The 20,332-nt window shown below is 41.7% G+C and overlaps 1 protein-coding gene across 1 annotated transcript in view; it reads right to left on the bottom strand.

Moving 5' to 3' along the window:
- phf11 (PHD finger protein 11) overlaps nt 1-20,332 on the bottom strand; it is a 167,913-nt gene that overhangs the window by 25,772 nt on the left and 121,809 nt on the right. The window contains exons 28-33 of the mRNA XM_041210924.1: nt 19,802-19,839; nt 14,942-15,021; nt 12,411-12,466; nt 12,036-12,093; nt 3,991-4,082; nt 1,674-1,719 (exon numbers count right to left, since the gene is read on the bottom strand). Of these exons, the coding sequence (XP_041066858.1) occupies nt 1,674-1,719; nt 3,991-4,082; nt 12,036-12,093; nt 12,411-12,466; nt 14,942-15,021; nt 19,802-19,839 (370 nt within the window). The remainder of the gene's footprint in view (nt 1-1,673; nt 1,720-3,990; nt 4,083-12,035; nt 12,094-12,410; nt 12,467-14,941; nt 15,022-19,801; nt 19,840-20,332) is intronic.

The following is a 20,332-nucleotide window of genomic DNA, read 5'->3' as shown; positions in this document are numbered from 1 at the left end:
ACAAAGGGGACACAAGTTCAAGGTGAGGGACAGGAGGTTTAGGGGGGGATGTGAGGAAAAACTTTTTTACCCAAAGGGTGATGACGGTTTGGAATGCACTGCCTGGGAGGATGGTGGAGGTGGGTTGCTCACATCCTTTAAAAAGTACCTGGATGAGCACTTGACACATCATAACATTCAAGGCTATGGGCCAAGTGCTGGTAAATGGGATTAGGTAGGTAGGTCAGGTGTTTCTCACGTGTCAGTGTACTGTAATTCTGTGACCACTACCATCTAGAAGGACAAGGGCAGCAGATACATGGGAACATCACCACCTGGAAGTTTCCCACCAAATCACACATTATCCTGACTTGGAAATATATCACCATTCCTCCATTGTCGCTGTGTCAAAATCCTGAAACTCCCTTCCCAGCAGCACTGTGGGTGTACCTACACCACAGGGACTGCAATGGTTCAAGAAGGAAGCTCACCACCACCACCTTCTCAAGGGCAACTAGGGATGGGCAATAAATGCTGGCCCAGCCAGTGAAGCCCACATCTTGTGAATTAATTTTTAAAAAAGGATCAGTGCTGCAACCATTGTTATTCATAATTTACCTTAATGATTTGGACTTAAGAGGCAAGTAACCCAATATTAACATTTGCGGATGTTTCCAAACTGTGGGCTATAGCTTACACTGAGGAAAAATACAACTTTCAGACCGACAGTTAAGTGGCAAATGAGCTTTAACATGGATAAATGTGAACTGATGCACTTGGTAGGAAAAACAGAAAAATCAAGTATATCTTAAAAAACAAGAAACTGAGTGGGGTAGAAGAGTAAAGGAATCTAGGGAAACAGATGAAAAAAATAAATCATTAAAAACAGCATCACAGGTCAGCAAAGCAATTTAAAATTCTTACAGGAACTGGGATTAATTTCCAGGGTATAGATTTCAAAAGTAGTGAAGTTATGTTAAAATTGTCTTTTAATCATTTTAAACTTGTATTTTAACCCTGGTCAAGCCAACCTTCGAGCACTGTGCAAAGTTTTGCTCTCCATACTAAGGAAAGGGCAAAGAAGCTCTGGAGAAAATGTAAAACATATTTACAAGGGTGATACCAGAACAGAGAGATTCCAGCTAATGGGAAAGATTGGACAAATGGGGCTTTTATCTTTAGAAAGACAGAGAAGTGAACTGGTCTTGAAAGCCATAAATGGGTTAGACAATGTAGTTGTGGAACGAAACTTTACACTTGTGGGAAAATCCAAGGCTAAGGGCCATAGATACAAGATAGTTATTAATAAATCCAATAGGGAATTCAGGAGAAATTTCTTTGCTCAGACACTGGTTGGAACGTGCAGCCCGCTACCACAGGAAGTGGTTGAGGCAAATAGCTTAAATGTTTTCAAAAGGAAACCAGACAAATATGTAAGAGAAAAGGGACTAGAAAGATATGCTGAAAGGGTGAGAGAAGCTGAATGGAATGGGAGATTTGTGTGGGGTTTAAACAGCAGGATTGACTGGCTGGGCTGATTGGCCATGTTATCCAACAGGACAAAGGGTCTGTCACACAATTTGTAACTGACTGATTAATTGCCATGACACTCTGAACCCCATATCAATGATACTTTTGGATTTACTGTTTGCATTTCAGTTCAGCTAATGAAATACAAAATAAAATGATTGTACCTGGAATGGGAAGAGGATCAGGATGTGCATTCCTGGCATTAACAGTCTAAAAGAAAAATAGTGTTGCTTTAAAAGAGCATAAAAGTATATAAACATACAGTATTACCTTAAAACAAAATTTACTTCATTACACCATGCTGGTATTTAAATAAAATTAATAAAACTTAATTCCTGGCTGGTAAGCAGAGGACACAGGTTTAAGACAGAGAACCAGAGGGGAGAATTATTTCTACATAGCGAACTGTTCTGATCTGCAATGTGCTGCCTGAAAGGATGGTCAAGGCAAATTCAATTGTAACTTTCAAAGGGGAAACTGGAAATATACTTGGGGCTATAGGGAAAGAACAGGGCAGTGGGATAGATTGGATGTTTCTTTTAGAGAGCCTACATGGACAGGATGGGTTGAATGGCCTCCTTCTATACTGCAAGATTCTATGATTCAATACTGACTCAAATAAGCACAGTTAGAACAATCTCAGTTTTATATAACTGATAGAACACTCATCTCATAGGAAGCAACTAACCTGAAATATTGGTGGTAGCAGGACTCAGGTCCATTGCTATAAAAGTGGTTATCGGCAGATTCAAGCTTTGTATGATTCACAGAATCTTCTGTTAGGCATTGGAACTTCTGGAATGTGGGAAGTTCAAATCAGATTGATTCAGGCCAAGTCAGTCATTTCAGGAAGCAGCTCTTCATACAAAAGCTTAGTGGAAATCAGGAAATCCCTCCCCTAAAAAGCTATTGAGGGCAGGCCAGTTGAAAATTTCAGAATTAGATAGATTTTTGTGAGGCAAGTTTATTAAGGGATGTGGAAACAAAGCTGGTAAATGGAGTTGAGATACAGATCAGCCATAGTTGAACTGAATGGCAGAACAGGCCTCTAGGGTTGAATAGCCAATTCCTATCCCTATTTTTAATCCTTCAGCTCAGCAGATAGCTGTATTGCTTATAGTGTGGTTAGTGACATATTTCTGGTTTAAAATAGGAATTTAGATTCTCAATTCTAAACCTAGGAATCATCCAGCACCAGACGCAGAGAGAGATTGAATCCTGACAGTTGATTCCTTGGCAAATGGCATGGAAAAGACTTGGTTCTTGAATGAAACTGCTTTTCTGCCCACAGTTTAAAACAGAAACCATCTGTCAGTGAAGCTCACTAGTGTGACAGAATCAGAGTGCTAGCTAACATCTTTCTTGGGTGCAAAACAGGAATAAGCAGGTCGTTGCCTGCCCTCGTTTTAAAGAAATTGTGGATTCTAATTTCCATGCTCTGGGAATGTGTCACATTGACCATAGGGTAGATATCCAAAGTACAGGAATATTAAATATACCAATTTACCCAGAATGCAAAAGCAGATTTTGTAGCTAGCAAGCTCTGGCAACAAGCTTATAGTCTTCCTGAGGAAGGCAAAGGCAACCACATCTGTGGAAGTAGTAAGAACTGTTGTAATGCTCCCACTAGTCTGCAGTAATTATATTTTGACTGCATTTAATTTTTCTACACATAATATTGAATAAGAGAGCGTAGTGGTTATGTTACTGGATCAGTAATCCACAGAATGAGTTCAGATCCCACTATGGCAGTTTCAGAATAAGCTCTTGAGGTTTGAATTAATGGGCAAGAAGTACTACTTTGCCAGGTATTGACCACAATCCAAATGAAAAACAAACTATTGGTAGACCTCCCATGCGATTGCCAACGGTGAGGCAGGGGCTATATGGTTTAGCCAGTCTGGTGTCTTTAAACATTCTTCACAGATCATATATCCCATTAACTGTCTCTCTGTGGTAACAGCCAGTATTCCTGGGCTCTTAACATTCTCTCCCTCATCACTACTGATTTTGTTCAGACCAAGTTTCCATTTCTGGTAAAGGGTCCACATTCAAAATGTTAATCTGCCTTTTCTCTTTGCAGGTACTGTTTATTTAAGGAGATGTGCATTACACCAGGTATTACAGAATGCATTACCCTGCTGGGTAGGTGGTACTGTGTTCCTTTGGGCTTAAAGGTCTCAGATGACATGCAGGTGAATCACTTGCTTCACAAACACTACCAAGTGCTACAATAAGGGACAATGCAACTTGCCATATCGATTGAAATAGCAAATATCCGGATTCAATTTAAATGCTTCAACAGTGCAAAAGCCACAACTCAAATCTTCCTCTGAGTGTTCTGCATCAAACTACCCTTGTTTTGTCACACTGCTTAACTTGTTGAGTTCGCCACTATTCAGTCAATCACTAAAGTAGCAATACATGAAGGCATTCTTTCTCATACTGATTTTGTTCCTCCTTAATGATACTCCAACGCACCTCAGGAATATGCCAACGCACCTCAATTAATTGAACTTCAACTTGATCATCTTGAAGAGTGTTTCCACTGAGCAAGGAGGGTGACCATTCTGCTTCACAGAGAAAAGAGAGAGAATGATTAAAAATAAAGAGCAGATGAAGAAGATTCTGAGAATCTTGGACATGTCATGGGAGAATTGAAAAATCACCAAAAAGCCATTTGTCTCTCAGAGAATAGTAGAAAACCAAAAGTAAAAGAAAACCATTTCAAATCAGTGTCAGTTTTAACACCCAAAATGGCTCAGTGGCGGCCATCTCATCACTGAACCAGAAGATTATGGATTCAAGTCTCACTCTCGAGATGTGAGCACATTATCATGACTGGCACTTCAGTGAAGTGCAAAGGCAATCTTGCATTGTCGGAGGTGCCATCTTTTGGCTGAGACAATTCTCATCTGACTTCTCAGATAGACATAATAGTGCTTGAGTGAAGGACAGGGGTGTTTGCTCAATGTCTTGGGAGTTTATTGCTCATCCAACATCAGCTAAAAACAATGATCTGGCCATTATCAACATCCTGGGGGGTTACCATTGACCAGAAACTGAACTGGACTAGCCATATAAATACTGTGGCTACAAGAGCAGGTCAGAGGCTGGGAATTCGGCAGAGAGTAACTCACCTCCTGACTCCCCAAAGACTGTCCAATTTTTACAAGGCACAAGTCAGGAGTGTGATGGAATGTTCCCCACTTGCCTGGGTGAGTGCAGTCCAACAACACTCAGGAAGATGAATACCATTCAGGACAAAGCAGCCTGCTTGATTGGTACCCCATCCACCACATTAAACATTCACTTCCTCTCCCACTGGTGCACAGTGGTAGTAGTGAGCCTGATCAATAAGATGCACTGCAGCAACTCCCCAATGCTCTTTTGACAGACACATCCCAACATCTACCATCTAGAAAGGCAAGGGCAGGAGATGCAGAGGAACACCATCACTTGCAAGTCCCTATCCAAGTCACACGCCATCCCTACGTGGAACTGTATCACCGTTCCTACATCACTTGGGTCAAAATCCTGGAACTCCCTTCCTAACAGCACTGTGGGTGTACCTACATTATATGGACTACAGCAGTTCAAGAAGGCGGCTCCCCATCACCTTCTCAAGGGCAATTAGGGATGGGCAATAAAAATGCTTGTCTGGCCAGAGACGCCCATGTCTCGTGATATTTAAAAATATTATCACACATCTATTTGTGAGAGGTGACTGAGCAAATTGGCTGCTCATTTCCTACATCACACTACACTTCACTAGTACTTCATTGGCGAAGAAGCACTTTGGACATTCTGGAGTCCTGAAAGTGCTGCTTCATGCTACATTCATTCTTAACAATCAAAATTACCAGAATAGCAGAATTGTGGTTCCATGGTTAAAGAAACAGAAATATAGAAACATGGAATTAAACATAGAAAAGACTAAAGTGTTTTTGGGGCAGAACAGGTTGATTTAACTCAAAGGTCACCAGGGTATTTGGCAAGGGGAATGTCCCTGTCATCCAGGGGTACTTTTGCTAAATTAGGGGGTGAACACATTCTTGGAACAGTGCAGAACTAGCTCTGGACTAAATCTATGGATCTGGTTAAGAGTTGTCAATGCTGTTTGTAGCTACAAATGAAAACTGTAATCCATTGCCAGCACTGTAGCACTCCTACTTGATGATGAGCACACAAAGCATTGCACACAAAGATCTGTACTAAGGTACACTGGCAAAACTAAAGATTTATGCCACTGACCAGCCAAATGAAACAATACCATGATCCGTTAAGTGAGCACCTACAATTGCGACAATGTGTCCTGTGCAATGTGGAATATTTAGTTTCGTTGGCTAGTATAATGTCTTGGATTGTTTTTAAAAAGGAAAAGAAACAGCGAGAACTGCAAGGGCACTGGGTTTTATAATGACTCCAGAAGTGACCTGACCTGCAAATTGGCCAAGATTCTAGAAGCCTCTGCACTTGGATTTGCCTGGGAACATTTCTAGGCAGTTCCCCTGTTGGGCTTCATGCCTGCTATTGTCTGAACTCTCCACAAAACATAAGGACAATAAGCCAATAGAGATTCTGACCTCAGAAACAGAGAAGGACTAACAAAACTCATTATGTTAAGAACCGCCTATCTGTTTTGATGGCATCTTGATAGTTTTGAGAATGGAAGATCAAAGCTCCTTTCTTAATATGGATTGCCTCCATTGTGCACCAATAGCCAGATGTCACATGGTCAAAACCCCACACGCGAAAAGCTATGATTGTTACAGTATCCGAAAGAAGTCTGCAGGATTGGACTGTAATATCACCACTCCCTCTCCTTGCTATTTTCAAGTTTGGGGCTTCCTAAGCATTGTTGGACTGCAGTCATCCAGGCAACTGGAGAGTATTCCATCACATTCCTGACTTGTGCCTTGAAGATGCTGGGAGCTACCCAATATTCTGGGGGTTACCATTGACCAGACTTTGAACTGGACCAGTCATATAAATACTGTGGCTACAAGGGCAAGAAAGAGGCCAGGAATCCTGCGGTGAGTAACTCACCACCTGACTCCCCAAAGCCATCTACAATGCGCAAGTCCAGAGTGTAATGGAATACTCCCCACTTGCCTGGATGAGTGCAGCTCTCACAACACACACGAAGCTTGTCACCGTCCAGGACAAAGTAGTCTGCTTGATTGGCACCACATCCACAAACATTCACTTCCTCCACCACCAACGCACAGTAGCAGCAGTGTGTACCATCTACAAGGTGCACTGCATGAATTCACCAAGGCGCCTTAGACAGTACGTTCCAAACCCATGACCACTACCATCCAGAAGGACAAGGGCAATGGATACATGGGAACACCACCACCTGGAAGTTCCCCTCCAAGCCACTCACTGTCCTGACCGGAAATATATCACCCCCCCTCCACTGTCGCTGGGTGAAAATCCTGGAATTCCCTCTCTAACAGCACTGTGGGTGTACCTACAGCACATGGACTGCAGCAGTTCAAGAAGGCAGCTTACCACCACCTTCTCAAGGGTAATTAGGGATGGGTAATAAATGCTGGCCTAGCCAGAGATTCCCACGTCTCATGAATAAATAGAAAAAATTGCTGAAAAGTCTTTGGGGGTGAGAGGAGGTGTGTTATTTGCCACAGAATAACCAGTCTCTGACCTGCTCTTGTAACCACTTATATAATTAGTCCAGTTAAATTTCTGGTCAATGGTGATCTCCAGAATGTTAGAAATGGTAATGCCTTTGAACGTCAAGGGGAGATGGTTAGACTCTCTCTTGTTGGAGACGGTCATTACCTGGTACTTTTGGCACAAATGTTGCCATTTTTCAGCCCAAGTCTGAATGTTGTCCAGGTCTTGCTTCATGCGGGTAAGTGCTGTTTCACTACCTGAGAAGTTGTAAATTGAACTGGCCACTCTGCAATCATCATAAAACTTTCCTATTTTTGACCTTATGATGGAGGAAAGGTAATTGATGAAACAGCTGGACATGGATGGGCATAAGACAATATACTGAGGAACTCCTTTAGCGATGCCTGTAGCTGCGATGAGCAACCTCCAACATTTACAGTCAACTCCTCTGTGCTAGGTATGACTCCAGTCAGTGCAGAATCTTCCCCTGATTTCTATCGACTTCAATATTGCTAGGACTCCTTGATGCCTCACTTGGTCAAATGCTGTTAAGGGGAGTCATTCTCATCTCACTTTTGAAATTCAGCTTTTTTGTCCATGTTTGGATCAAAGCTGCAATTAGGTCAAGAGCTGAGGGTCCTGGTAGAATGCAAACTGAACATCAAAGATCAGATCATTGATAAATAAGCGCCGCTTGATAGCACCGTCGACAACAACTTCCATCACTTCAGTGATGATTGAGAGCAGATTAATGGGGGTGGGGTAACTGGCCGGATTGGATTTATCCTGCATTTTGAGGGCAAGGTATACCTGGGCAATTTTGCACTTTGTCAGGTGGATGCCAATGTGACTGGTTCCAAAGGTGCCTCTGGTGAAAACTGCTTGAGGGACACTGAATTAAGGATTGTTCAGTATTGAAAGAAAAGGTCCATAAAGTTGCCTGAAATAGCAGTAAACCTGAGGATTGGGGGCATTTTAGAATACAGCAGAGGGGGACCAAAAAATTGATAAAGAAAGGGAGAATAGAACATGAATGTAGACTGACAAAAAACATTAAAACAGACTGTAAAAGCTTCTATAGATATGTAAAAAGGAAAATTTACCTAAGACAAATGTGAGTCCATTACAGGCAGAGTCAGGAGAATTCATAATGGGAAATAGAGAAATGGCAGAGAAGTTAAATGATTACTTTGCGTCTGTTTTCACTGAGGAAGATACATGAAATCTCCTAGAATTCTCAGAGGGCGAATGAGGAATTGAAGGGAATTAGTATTAGTAAGCATGTTGTATTGGAGAAATTAATGAGGCTGAAAGTTGATAAGTCCCTGGGACTTGATATCCTACATCCTAGAGTGTTGAAAGAGGTAGTCATGGAGATAGTGGAGGCATTGGTGATCAACTTCCAAAATTCTATATATTCTGGAACTGTTCCTGCAGATTGGAAGGTAGCAAATGTCACTCCACTATTTAAGAAGGGAAAGAGAGAGAAAACGGAACTACAGATCTATTAGCCTCACATCAGTAGTGGGGAAAATACTGGAATCTGTTATAAAAGATGTGATAAATGGATACTTAGAAAATAGTGATCTGATTCAGCATAGTCAACATGGATTTATGGATGGGAAATCATGTTTGATGAACGTGTTGGAGTTTGTTGAGAATGTTACTAACAGAAGTAATAAAAAGGAGTCAGTGAATGTAGTGTACTTGGATTTTCAGAAGGCTTTCAATCAAGTCCCCCACAGGAGGTTGGTTACATACGAACATACAAATTAGAGGAAAGAGTTGGCCACTCGATCCCTCGAGCCTACTCCACTATTCAATAAGGTAATGGCTGGTCTGAATGTAACCTCAACCCCACATTCCTGCCTACCCCCAATAGCCTTTCATCCCTTTGTTAATCAAGAATCTATCTCGCTCGGCCTTAAAAATATTCAATGACTCGGCTTCCATCGCCTTTTGACAAAGAGATTTCCAAAGACTCTCAACCCTCTGAAGGAAAACATTTCTCCTCATCTGTCTTAAATGAGCGACCCCTTATTTTTAAACACAGTCACCCCTAGTTCTAGATTCTCCCACAAAAGGAAACATCCTCTCCACATCCACCCTGTCAAGGCCCCTCAGGATCTTAAAGGTTTCAATTAAGCCGCCTCGTACTTTTCTAAACTCCAGTGGATACAAGCCTAACCTGTCCAGCCTTTCCAAATAGAACAACCCGCTCATTTCTGGTACTGGTCTAGTAAAGCTTCTCTGAGCTGCTTCTAACGCATTCACATCTTTCTTTAAATAAGGTGACCAATACAATATTCCAGATGAAGTCTCACCAATGCCCTGTACAACTGAAGCATAACCTCCCTACTTTTGTAATCAATTCTCCTCATAATAAATTATAACATTCTATTAGCTTTTCTAAATACCTCCTGTACCTGCATACCAACCTTTTGTGAGTTATGCACTAGGACATGCAGATCCCTCAGTCTCAGAGCTCTGCAATCTCTTACCATTTGGATAATAAGCTTCCTTTTTATTCTTCCTGCCAAAATAAATGATTTCACATTTTCCCACATTATATTCCATTTGCCAGACCTTTGACCACTCACTTAACCTATCTATCTCACTTTGTAGCCTCCTTACATCCTCCTCACAATTTACTTTCCTACCTATCTTTGGTTGTTAGCAAATTTAGCAACCCCTTCCTTCAGTCCCTTCATTGTTATTGATATAAATTGTAAAAAGTTGAAGCCTCAGCACTGATCCCTGGGCACACCACTCACCACATCCTGCCAGCCAGAAAAAGACCCATTTATGCCTACACTCTGCTTCCTGTTAGCCAACAAATCTTCTATCCATGCCAATATGTTACCTCCTACACCATGAGCTTTTATTTTCTGCAATAACCTTTGAAGTGGCACTTTATTAAATACGTTCTGGAAATGTAAGTACAGTACATCCACTGCTTCCCCTTTATCCACAGCACATGTGACTTCTTCAAAGAACTCTAATAAATTGGTTAAACATGATTTCCCTTTTACAAAACCATGTTGTCTCTGCCTGGTTGCCCTGAATTTTTCTAAGTGACATGCTATAACATCTTTAATAATAGCTTCTAACATTTTTCCTATGACAGATGTTAGGCTAACTGGCCTGCAGTTTCCTGCTTTCTGTCTCCCTCACTTTTTGAATAATGGAGTTACATTTCCTTTGATTAGAAAAGTTAAAGCACATGGGAAGCAGGTAATATACTGGCATGGATTAAGGATTGGTTAACAGGCAGAAAACAAAGTAGGGATAAATGGATTATTCTCCTGTTGGCAGGCTGTGACTAATGGAGTATCGCAAGGACTGGTACTTGGGCCCCAGCTGTTCACAATATATAGCAATGATTTGGGTATGGGGACCATATGTAATATTTCCAAGTTTACAGATGACACAAAGCTACATGGGAATGTGTGTTGTGAGGAAGATGCAAAGGAGCTTCAAGGGGATTTGGACACACTTAGTGAGTGGGCAAGAACATGGCAGATGGAATATAATGTAGAAAAATGTGAGGTTATCCACTTTGGTAGAAGGAACAGATGTGCAGAGTATTTCTTAAATGGTAAGAGATTAGAAAGTGTAGATGTACAAAAGGACCTGGGTGTCCTCGTCAATAAGTCACTGAAAGCTAACATGCAGGTGCAGCAAGGAATTATCTTTTATCACAAGAGGTTTGAGTACAGGAGTCGGGAAGCCTTGCTTCAGTTGGAAAGAACCTTGGTTAGGCTGCACCTGGAGGACTGTATGCAATTTTGGTCCCCTCACCTTAGGAAGGATATTATTGCCATGGATGGAGTTCAACAAAAGTTCACCAGACTTGTTCCCGGGATGGCAGGACTGTCCTCTGAAGTGAGATTGGGGAAACTGGGCCTAGAGTTTTGAAGATCTCATTGAAACCTACAGAACACTTAAAGGGATAGACAGGGTAGATGCAGTTTCCCCTGGTTGGGGAGACTAGAACAATAGGACACAATTTCAAAATAAAGGGGAAGCCACTTAGAAATGAGATGAGGATAATTTTTTTACTCAGACGGTTGTGAATCTTTGGAATTCTTTACCCCAGAGGGTTATGGGAGCTCAGTCATTGAGTATGTTTAAAGCAGGGATTGGCAGATTTCTGAATACCAATGACAAAAGGGGGTGGGGATAGTGTGGTAAAAAGACATTGAAATGGATGATCAGCCATGATCAAATTGAATGGCAGAGCAGTCTCGATGAGCTGAATGGCCTACTCCTGCTCCTATGAATGGATCTCCAAGTTCTACCTAACTATAACAAGTGATAAGTATAATTGTTGCTAAAGTGAACTTGGTTTTATTTGAAACAAAAACAGAAAATGCTAGAAAAACTCAGCGGGTCTAAAAGCATCTATGGAGAGAAAAACAGAGTTAACGTTTTGAGTTTTCATGATTCTTCTTCAGAGCTAAAGAGAAATAAAAATAAGATGAAAATTATACTGTTTAAGGTGGGTGGAGGAGGTGAGGTTTGATAGAAGGCCAACGACTGGTGGGGGCAAAGGAGAGATTGACAAAGATGTCATGAACAAAAGGACAAAGGGAGTTAATGGTAATGGTAAGGGTTAAAAGGAGGTGCTGATAGTGGCATTAAGGTGAGAAAGCAGAATGTGATAATAGCAGAGCAGGATAAGTAATAAGCATGAAGCGGCACCAAAACAATCATCAATGTACTGAGAAAAGAGTTGTGGGATGGGGCCGGAGTAGGAATTTAGTAAGTTTTATTTGTACTGCTATTACCTTTGAATTTCTTTCAGTTCATTCAATAGCTGTACCATACATGATATTAAGGTCTTGTGTTAAGTTTTAATTTAAATCTATGACAGTTAAACATACCATTTGAAGAGCTGGTCTTATCTTCTGTACCAAGGTCAGAGCTGGAATTAGAGAATTCCTGAAATAAAGAAAACACAGAAGTTGATATGGAGAGCAATGTAGGGAACTGGTAAAGAGTCATATCACTCTGTTAGATCCAGGTGGTTACATAGGTAAATGTGGCAAAACTAGCCAGGAGATGAATAATCATTTAATTTCTTTTTGGTGATATTGGTGGAGTGAGGAGGAATTTTTGTCAGTTGAGACTCAGTCATTGCTAAATTGGAACTTCCAAAATTCGCATTATTTGTTATGAAACATTTACAGTGAAGTGGATAAGATCAAAGGGTAAACTATTCGACATTACTTGAGATCAAGTTTACATGGTTACGTTACCTCCTTGTCTTGCGTTCGATTGTCTTTTTCAAGCCTCCTTCGTTTTGATTCATTTTCTGCATGCAAACATGAGTTAGCCGTTTTATTTCTTGATAAACTAAGTTGTGTCAACACCATTTTATTCAAGAGAATTTGCCATTTTCCAAACTCACGTCACTGTTTTAAGTATAATTTGAATTTCTTAAACAAACAGAATAATTCTCCTATTGAAGGATCATTATAAGAGTGCATTTTCAGGAAATTATATTCCTACAATAGCTTGTTGTGACTGCAGGATGAAGATTATAGGTGACAGGTGCTAATGACCAGAATTCTCTCCATGTTGTTTGGACTGAAGTTGATAGTGACAGTAATCAGCTGCACAAAACAAAGATGCAATGAATTTGATCAGAACTTAATGCTGTCAAGAAACCAAAAAAAAACATAATTTAAATGTATTGTGGATGTACAGCAAACCCAAGTGATATTTCACATTCTATATAATTCAATGGCAGGGTAGTAGGGTCACTTGAGACCTCAGGCGGGTGGTCGCCCCTGCCTTTTGCAAGTCGTCCCAGGCCCAAGTAAGGATCCCTTGCTCAGGTTATGAGCCATGGTCAATGGCAGAGCCGGTGAAATTTTTTTGATTCATTCACAGGATGTGGGCATCGCTGGCTGGGCCAGCATTTATTGCCCATCCCTAGTTACCCTTGAGAAGGTGTAGATACACCCACCAGTGCTGTCTGAGAGGGAGTTCCAGGGTTTTGACCCAGCGACAGTGAAGGAACGGCGATATATTTCCAAGTCAGAATGGCGAGTGGCTTGGAGGGGAACTTCTAGGTGGCGGTGTTCCCATCATCTATCTGCTGCCTTTGTCCTTCTAGATTATAGTGGTCATGGGTTCGGAAGGTGCTGTCTAAGGAGCCTTGGTGAATTCCTGCAGTGCACCTTGTAGATGGTACACACTGCTGCTACTGTGCATTGGTGGTGGAGGGAGTGAATGTTTGTGGATGTGGTGCCAATCAATTGGGCTGCTTTGTCCTGGATGTGATGCTGGAAAAGCTAGGACCTTGAGGGACAACGGCTGCTTACAGGTGGAGGACCCTTTGGGAAGAGGACTTGTGTTTTCTTGAAGCACACATGAGGAAGGTAATAAATCACCCCATGTATTCTACTCCTTAGTAATAATACGAGCAACCAAAGAGAAAAGTACCAGCAGAGCAGGAGGATGTCCTTAAGTAACCACTAATTGGCCCAAGGGTGGACAGGCCACCCAATGCCCAGCAGCTGATAAAATACCAGAGGCGGGCAGGTGACAGGCACAATGCTGCCACCTTGCCATCTGACTTTACTGCTCCACCTCGCCTGCCAATCAGCTCCCAGGTGGAGGGGGAAAGGGGTGTGGGGTTGCTGTAAAATTCCACCCATTGAACAGGAATCTAAACAGATGATTAAACATGAAGTGGGAGGAAATCCTATTAAAAATGAGTTAGAATCTCTGTACAGCAATGCACAGAGTCCATAATAAAACAAGGGAGCTGGTGGCAGTCATTCATTGGGAGGAACCAGACATAGTAGGGATTACTGAGACATAGCTACATTTAATAATTCATTAGGAAAAGTTGTAGTGTCAGAGCCCTGGCAGATAGTTAATATCATCTGTATATTTAAGAAAGAGGAAAGAACATATCCAGGGACTTCTAAGCCAGTCAGCTTAACATCAGTGATAGGAAAAGCAATGGAATCCTTGCTAAAGGGGAGAAGAACATCTAGAAATGAGAAATATAAAATTGACTAGTCTGTATGAATTTCAAAGGGAAAATCTTGCTTGGCCAACCTCAATGAATTTTTTGAGGAGGTAACAGAGAAAGTAAACAATGGTAGTGGAGTAGATGTAATTTATCTGGACTTTCAAAAGGTTTTCAACAAGATGTCACATAATAGACTAATGAATGATGTCAGAGGATGTGGAGTCAGGGGACAAGAAGCAAAATGGATTACTAGCTGGCTTTAAGACAGGAATAGAGTGGGTGTAAAGGATAATCATTTAGTGTGCCAAGAGGTGGGAAGTGGAACCATTGTTGTTCACAAATTACATTAACTATTTGGACTTCGGAATCAAAGCCACAATATCTAAATTTGTGGATGACACCAAATTTGGGGAGTAGTCAATATTAGCAATATTGGATTTGATCACTTGAATAAATACAGAATACCCTTTGTATCTTATTGAATACATTATTCATCTAATAAGCAGCCTTAGACAAATGGTACACATGCAACAATAAACATACCATTTAACACTTTCAAGAAACTGATAAATTTAGGTGTTTACCAATTGCTGTGGGGCCAGAGTTTGATTTACCATTAAACTATCAAACATGTAGACCAGAGTACAACGAACGTTCCACTGTGAAGTACAACCATGTGATATAATACTATTAATGTTGGCTATTACTGTGTTGCTACAGCGACAGCTCCCTTCCTTGTTTGAGCAGTAAGCCTGTACAAAAATTTGTAACGACTGTGAATGCAAATAATATAATACTCACTAGATTTATCGGTGACTTGTAAACCGATACCATTAAATGTTGGCAGGTCGCCACTTTCATCTGTGTCAGGACTGGTCACCCTTAAATAAGAAAGCATTTTTAAAATTATGAGTGCAGTGTTACAGGAATAACGTTGGGCTAGGTTTTAACCTTGTGCAATAGTGTAAAATGGACGATAATGGGTGGAATTGTATTAGCACCACAGAGGTGGCCTTGGAGTTTCGGCTGAGAGTGAATTTGGAAAGGTGCGCGTTGGGTCGGCTCCTCAACACGTTCCCACCGCTCCGCCCTTTTGCAGGAAGTGGGCTAAAGGCAGCAGCCGCTGCCCACCCAGCAGTGGTAAATAAACAATTAGATTAACTTAAATATCAATTAAAAAGAGTGACAACAGACCTTGTGAACGGTCCCCAACATCCCCCAATCCACTTCCCCCATCCACCACCACCATCACCACGCTGCCCCCACCCCACCCCACCCCTAATGCGTCATTTCCACCAGCAAATGAGAGATGGTCTCACAGCAGGAAGCCAGAGTCTTGTAACTTTGGTCTCATGTTGGGGGTCAGCAGCCTCCAGTGGAGTGGACCAATGATGTCTGGACAGCAAACATGGAGACAGCTTCTTAATTAACCGCCTCCCTGTAAGAGGCTCCCTGTTGGCACACCCTGAGCTCTGCGGGACTGGGGCCTGGAAATGGTCCCAATGCCAGAATATTTTTCGAACTGCTAAGATTCTATCCATTGAGTCAGCAGCCCATTTTACAATATTGGACTTAGTTAAGATTTACCTCATTGAGGTGATAGATTACTCATCTTCCACATTCAACAAGTTATACTTATATAGTGCCTTTGACATAATGAAAAGTCCCAAGCACTTCATAGGAACATTAGAAAACAAAATATGACAACAAGCCGCATACAGAGATACTAGGTCCAATGACCAAGAGCTTGGTCAAAGAGGTAGGTTTTAAGGAGTAAAGCAGGAGAATAGGGAGGGCGCACAGGTGTAAGGAGGGTATCCCAGAGCTTACAGCCTAGACACCTGAAGGCATGGCCATCAATGGAGGAATGTTAGGTTGTAGGAAACTACAGAGATAGAAAGGGGCAAGACCATAGAGGGTTTTGAAAACAAAGATGTGAATTTCAAAATCAAGACATTGCTCGACCGGGAGCCAATGTAGGTCAGCGAACACAGGACTGATGGAGACTGTGCCTTGGTGTGACTAAGGGCATGAGCAGCAGCGTTTTGGAGGACAGAATATGATAGTGCTTTGGAATAGTCAAGTATAGAGGTAACAAAGGAATGAATGAGGGTTTCAACAGCAGATGAACTGACAAGGACAAAGTCAGACAATGTTACAGAGGTAGCAAAAGGCAGCGTTAGTGTTGGTGCAAATATGTGGTCAAAAGCTCACTTGGTAGCAATCATTCTAGTTTAGTCTTAGACTATGTCAAGGGGAGGGATGGAGTTGGTAGGTAGGAAATGGAGTTTGCAGCAGGGATTGAAAACAATGGTTTCAGTCTTCCCAATGTTTAATTGGAGTAAATTTCTGCTCAATCCAGCTCTGGATATCATAAGCAGTCTGGTTTAGCAACAGTGTAGAGGTGATGGTGAGGTACAATTCTATGAAAGGGCTTTAATCTGTAAATATACAGTAAGAAACTGCCATTAGTCCTTGACAAAAGGGGAGGATGTGGTGAACCATTCATTGGCTAAAAAGAGGCAGCAATGAAGTCCAAGAAAGCAGCATTGCCATTGAAGCATTTCAACAGACAATAAAGTTAGCAATGAGAGCTACTTACACTCAGGACAGTGAAACAGCACTGTAAGCAATGTTGCTTGTAATGAGATGAAGCAGTCAGCTGTGGGGGAGTTCAGTTTGTAAAAGTTCAACTTCATTCAAAGGATAGCAAAGACTCAGGCCTTGAATTTTCTTGGGGTTTGCCTCAATTTCCCACCATAACTTTGGCAGGAGATGGGCAGAAACCCTGTAGAAACAGCATGGAACAGATAATCATCTGCTGCAGTTACGAGAGAAATCTAAACAGATTCGGGATCCTTATCGACTGTTAAACAATCCATCATTCTAACTCACTTTGTCCACATACAATAAGGAAGCTATATAATAGGAGACTGGTGGATGGCTACTGAGGACGTTTTATTGGCTGAAGTGAATCCTGACACCATAGGGTCGGTCCATGATTGCAGATGGGGTGCAATATGTGGTTTTAATTTACTCAGTTTACGCAGCAAGCAAATTCTCCAGAACAAATTTATGAACTAGATATTCATTTTTGGAATGTGGGAGTCACAGCATTTATTGTCCATCCCTGGTTGCCCTGAGCAAGCGGTGGTGGCTGGACTTCTTGAATCACTATAGTCCTTGTTTGTCAGAAGACTTCTCGTTGTAATGCTACTGCCTGTGACATTGCTGATGGATCTTCGTCTAGACTTTTTACTTTTTTCACTTTTGGGGCTACTCTTGGGAATTTCATGGTGGATTTTGTTGACTTTTCTACTGTCTTTTCTTCAGGATGGAGGCTCCGTTCTTGTGCATGCTTGTGTCTCTGTTTTGTCCGGCACATTGCATGGGTGGCAGGTGTGCTACCATGAAGCCTAGAGGGGAGATGGCTATTGCGGCAGTAATGGCTACCACGGTGGAGCACTGGGCAGAATGAAAGCCTGTTCCCCACCAGGACTCACCCCCTACCTGGCCACGTTCTTGTTTCTGTCCTGGTGTGTGGAATTTGAGGGCAGGAAGGTGGAGGTGTCAAGAAGATATAATAATGTTATTGGAAATTATTGTAAGACAGTGGTGTGTGTGAGTGTCTGTCTTAATTGGATTAAAGGCAGCTAGTCTGAAGGCTTTGATGTATCAAAAGATAAGCTAGGTTTGAAATGTTAAGTAAGTAAACATAGATTTCAAAAGAACAGCTGCATTTTTAAATAAACCAGGCAAGATTGTTTTTGAAGGAGGGGTGAAATGTGTCACTTAGCCTAGTGAAGTTCAGAAACAGTGAGCAGGGGGTGGGGCCCGCTCGCCAACACGTGAAATGACGAGGGATGATGTTGGGCGGAACTGCCAGCATCACCCCGCGTCATTTCCATTTTCAGGTCAGCGGGGACACAGCCAAGTCAGCTGTGCACCCGCCAACCTGTCAACAGCCTATTGAGGCCATTAATAAAACAACTTAGATAATTAACAGGGCTGCTCGTCCAACCTTAGAGTTGGTGAGCAGGCCGGGAGCCCTGGCGGGCTTCAAAAAAAGCATGAAGCCTCATCCATGGGCGGGATAAGGTTTTATGAGCGTTTTAAAATTTTTAATAAAGGTTTGAGTTTAAGTGATGGACATGTCCCAACTCAGGTGACAGTGTCACATGAGGGGACATGTCAGGGAAATTTTTTAAACATTTACCTTAAAGGTTTTGATTCTTAGCTGATTTCCCTAAGGCAGCGCTTAGCCTCAGGGAGATCAGTGGGCTCTTTCACACGCATGCACGAAAGAGCGCACTGCAGGCTGAGGGAATCCTCCCCCCCCCCCCACCCCACCCCACCGCCCACACAGGGAGCGCATAGCGCTTCCTGGCAGATGTCATGCTGGGTGGGCCTTAATTGGCCCGCCCACGTAAAATGGCAGCACATCTGCCCACGCCCGCTCCTGCACTTCTCCCCCAATGGGGGAATATTCTTCTGTGTGTTTATTTTTCCCAAAGATTACTGGTAAAATTGGTACTACGATAAATTTTTATGAACAGGGAGGTATAGTCCAAAGACAAAGTGAAACAATGGGAATTTACATTCAAAGGGGAAAATATGTATAAAGGAGAGAAGGCTGTGTGCAAAGGCAGGCATTTTCTGATCCAACATGTGTGATCAGCTTTCAGCACCTCAAGCTGCTGTCTACAACAAACTGAAGTTAAGAAAACTCACTTTGAATGGATTGTTCAGGGGATCATGTTTCTTTGCCAGGGACTTTTAAAAGCCTTAATGGAGGTGTAACTGGGAGTCAGGTTAATTAGGGGATTTAGAAGCTATTATGGTAGTAATTTGTAGACATAGGTTTGTATTTAAAATCATTTCCCTTATTAATAAATGTTTAATCTAGTTTTGTAAAAGCCTATAAGGCTTGGAGGTCTTATTACTACTGAATTCAAAACACAAATTGCCAAAATATTTCTGGCAGTTGTCTCAAGTTTCCCTCTGGGATTTGAAACTCCGCATTTACCGCCGGTTGTGCCATAACATAGTTGGGGGCTCGTCTGGGATATATTTGAGATTCCTTGATTAGGTTGGAGCTGGTGAATCTTACGGTTACGAGTATGAGAAACACTTTGAATTCAGGAGTTGGTGTGAGGTTTTTTGAAGTGGTGAGACTGCAATATGGCTCTGGTTTGTCTGGAAGTTGAAATTATAACTTTGGCTGGTTTACAAAAGGTAACTAAAGTTAAGTTAGTGTAATTGGTGGATAAGTTACAATTAGGGTTACAGCAGCAATGACTGCTGTAGAAAAAAGTGACAACCATCTGCACCAGCCATGTACTATGGTGATTAGATCTGTTTTGAGGTTTTATGTAGGAACACTGGCTGGCATATTAGAACTACCTGCTCCGAGAACAGTGGCACAGAATTTACAATATCCATCTGAAACATCAGAGCAGGCCTGGTCTCATCCAAACAAAATGAAAAATGTTGTCCCTCAGTACTTGAGTGGAGTATTGGGCTGTTCTGCTTGTGTTCTGGTATGAATTCAAATCCATAAGACCCAGAGGCAGCACTGTTGTCAAAACAAGCCAAGATGACACTTCTAAAGCAAAGAGTGATTTATTAAAAGACAATTTATTGTGACATGACATCACTTACCTCTTTCTCTTGATACATGTCCTCCGTTTGGAATTTTCCTTGTAGAATTGGAAATACAAAAAATTAAAATTGGACAATGCCATAAAAATCAAGGTTCTGAGAAATGAGAAAACTACTGTTTTTTACATCTCAAATGGAAAAAAGTTTTATTAAGCTATGGCAATTATCCCATTCATTCAGAATTGTAATTAAAATTACAGGTATTTTTAATGCTTAGATATTTATAAATTTAAATATTCATAAACAGTGCAAGGCCAGGCTGCAGAAAGATACTAAGTGGAGACCACTGAGCATCAGGGGTTGGATTCCTGCTGTTTCTGATCTTAATACACGATAGCTGTTCAATGCTGTAGTGAATGTCAGTGTCTGACCCCTGTGATGTTCTCTCTAAGTGCCTGGAAGGTCCATATGATATAGAAGTTGAAGGCAATTGTAATCTTCATTACCAAGTTTGATTGTCACTATAGATCTTCATGGACCAGGCAGGACATCAGAGACAAAGCCTCTGGGTCCACTCGTCACGCTAGTCCT

This window comes from Carcharodon carcharias, chromosome 18 (genome assembly GCF_017639515.1).
Source record: "Carcharodon carcharias isolate sCarCar2 chromosome 18, sCarCar2.pri, whole genome shotgun sequence".
Lineage (NCBI taxonomy): Eukaryota > Metazoa > Chordata > Chondrichthyes > Lamniformes > Lamnidae > Carcharodon > Carcharodon carcharias.
This window is presented reverse-complemented; position numbering and strand designations above follow the sequence as displayed.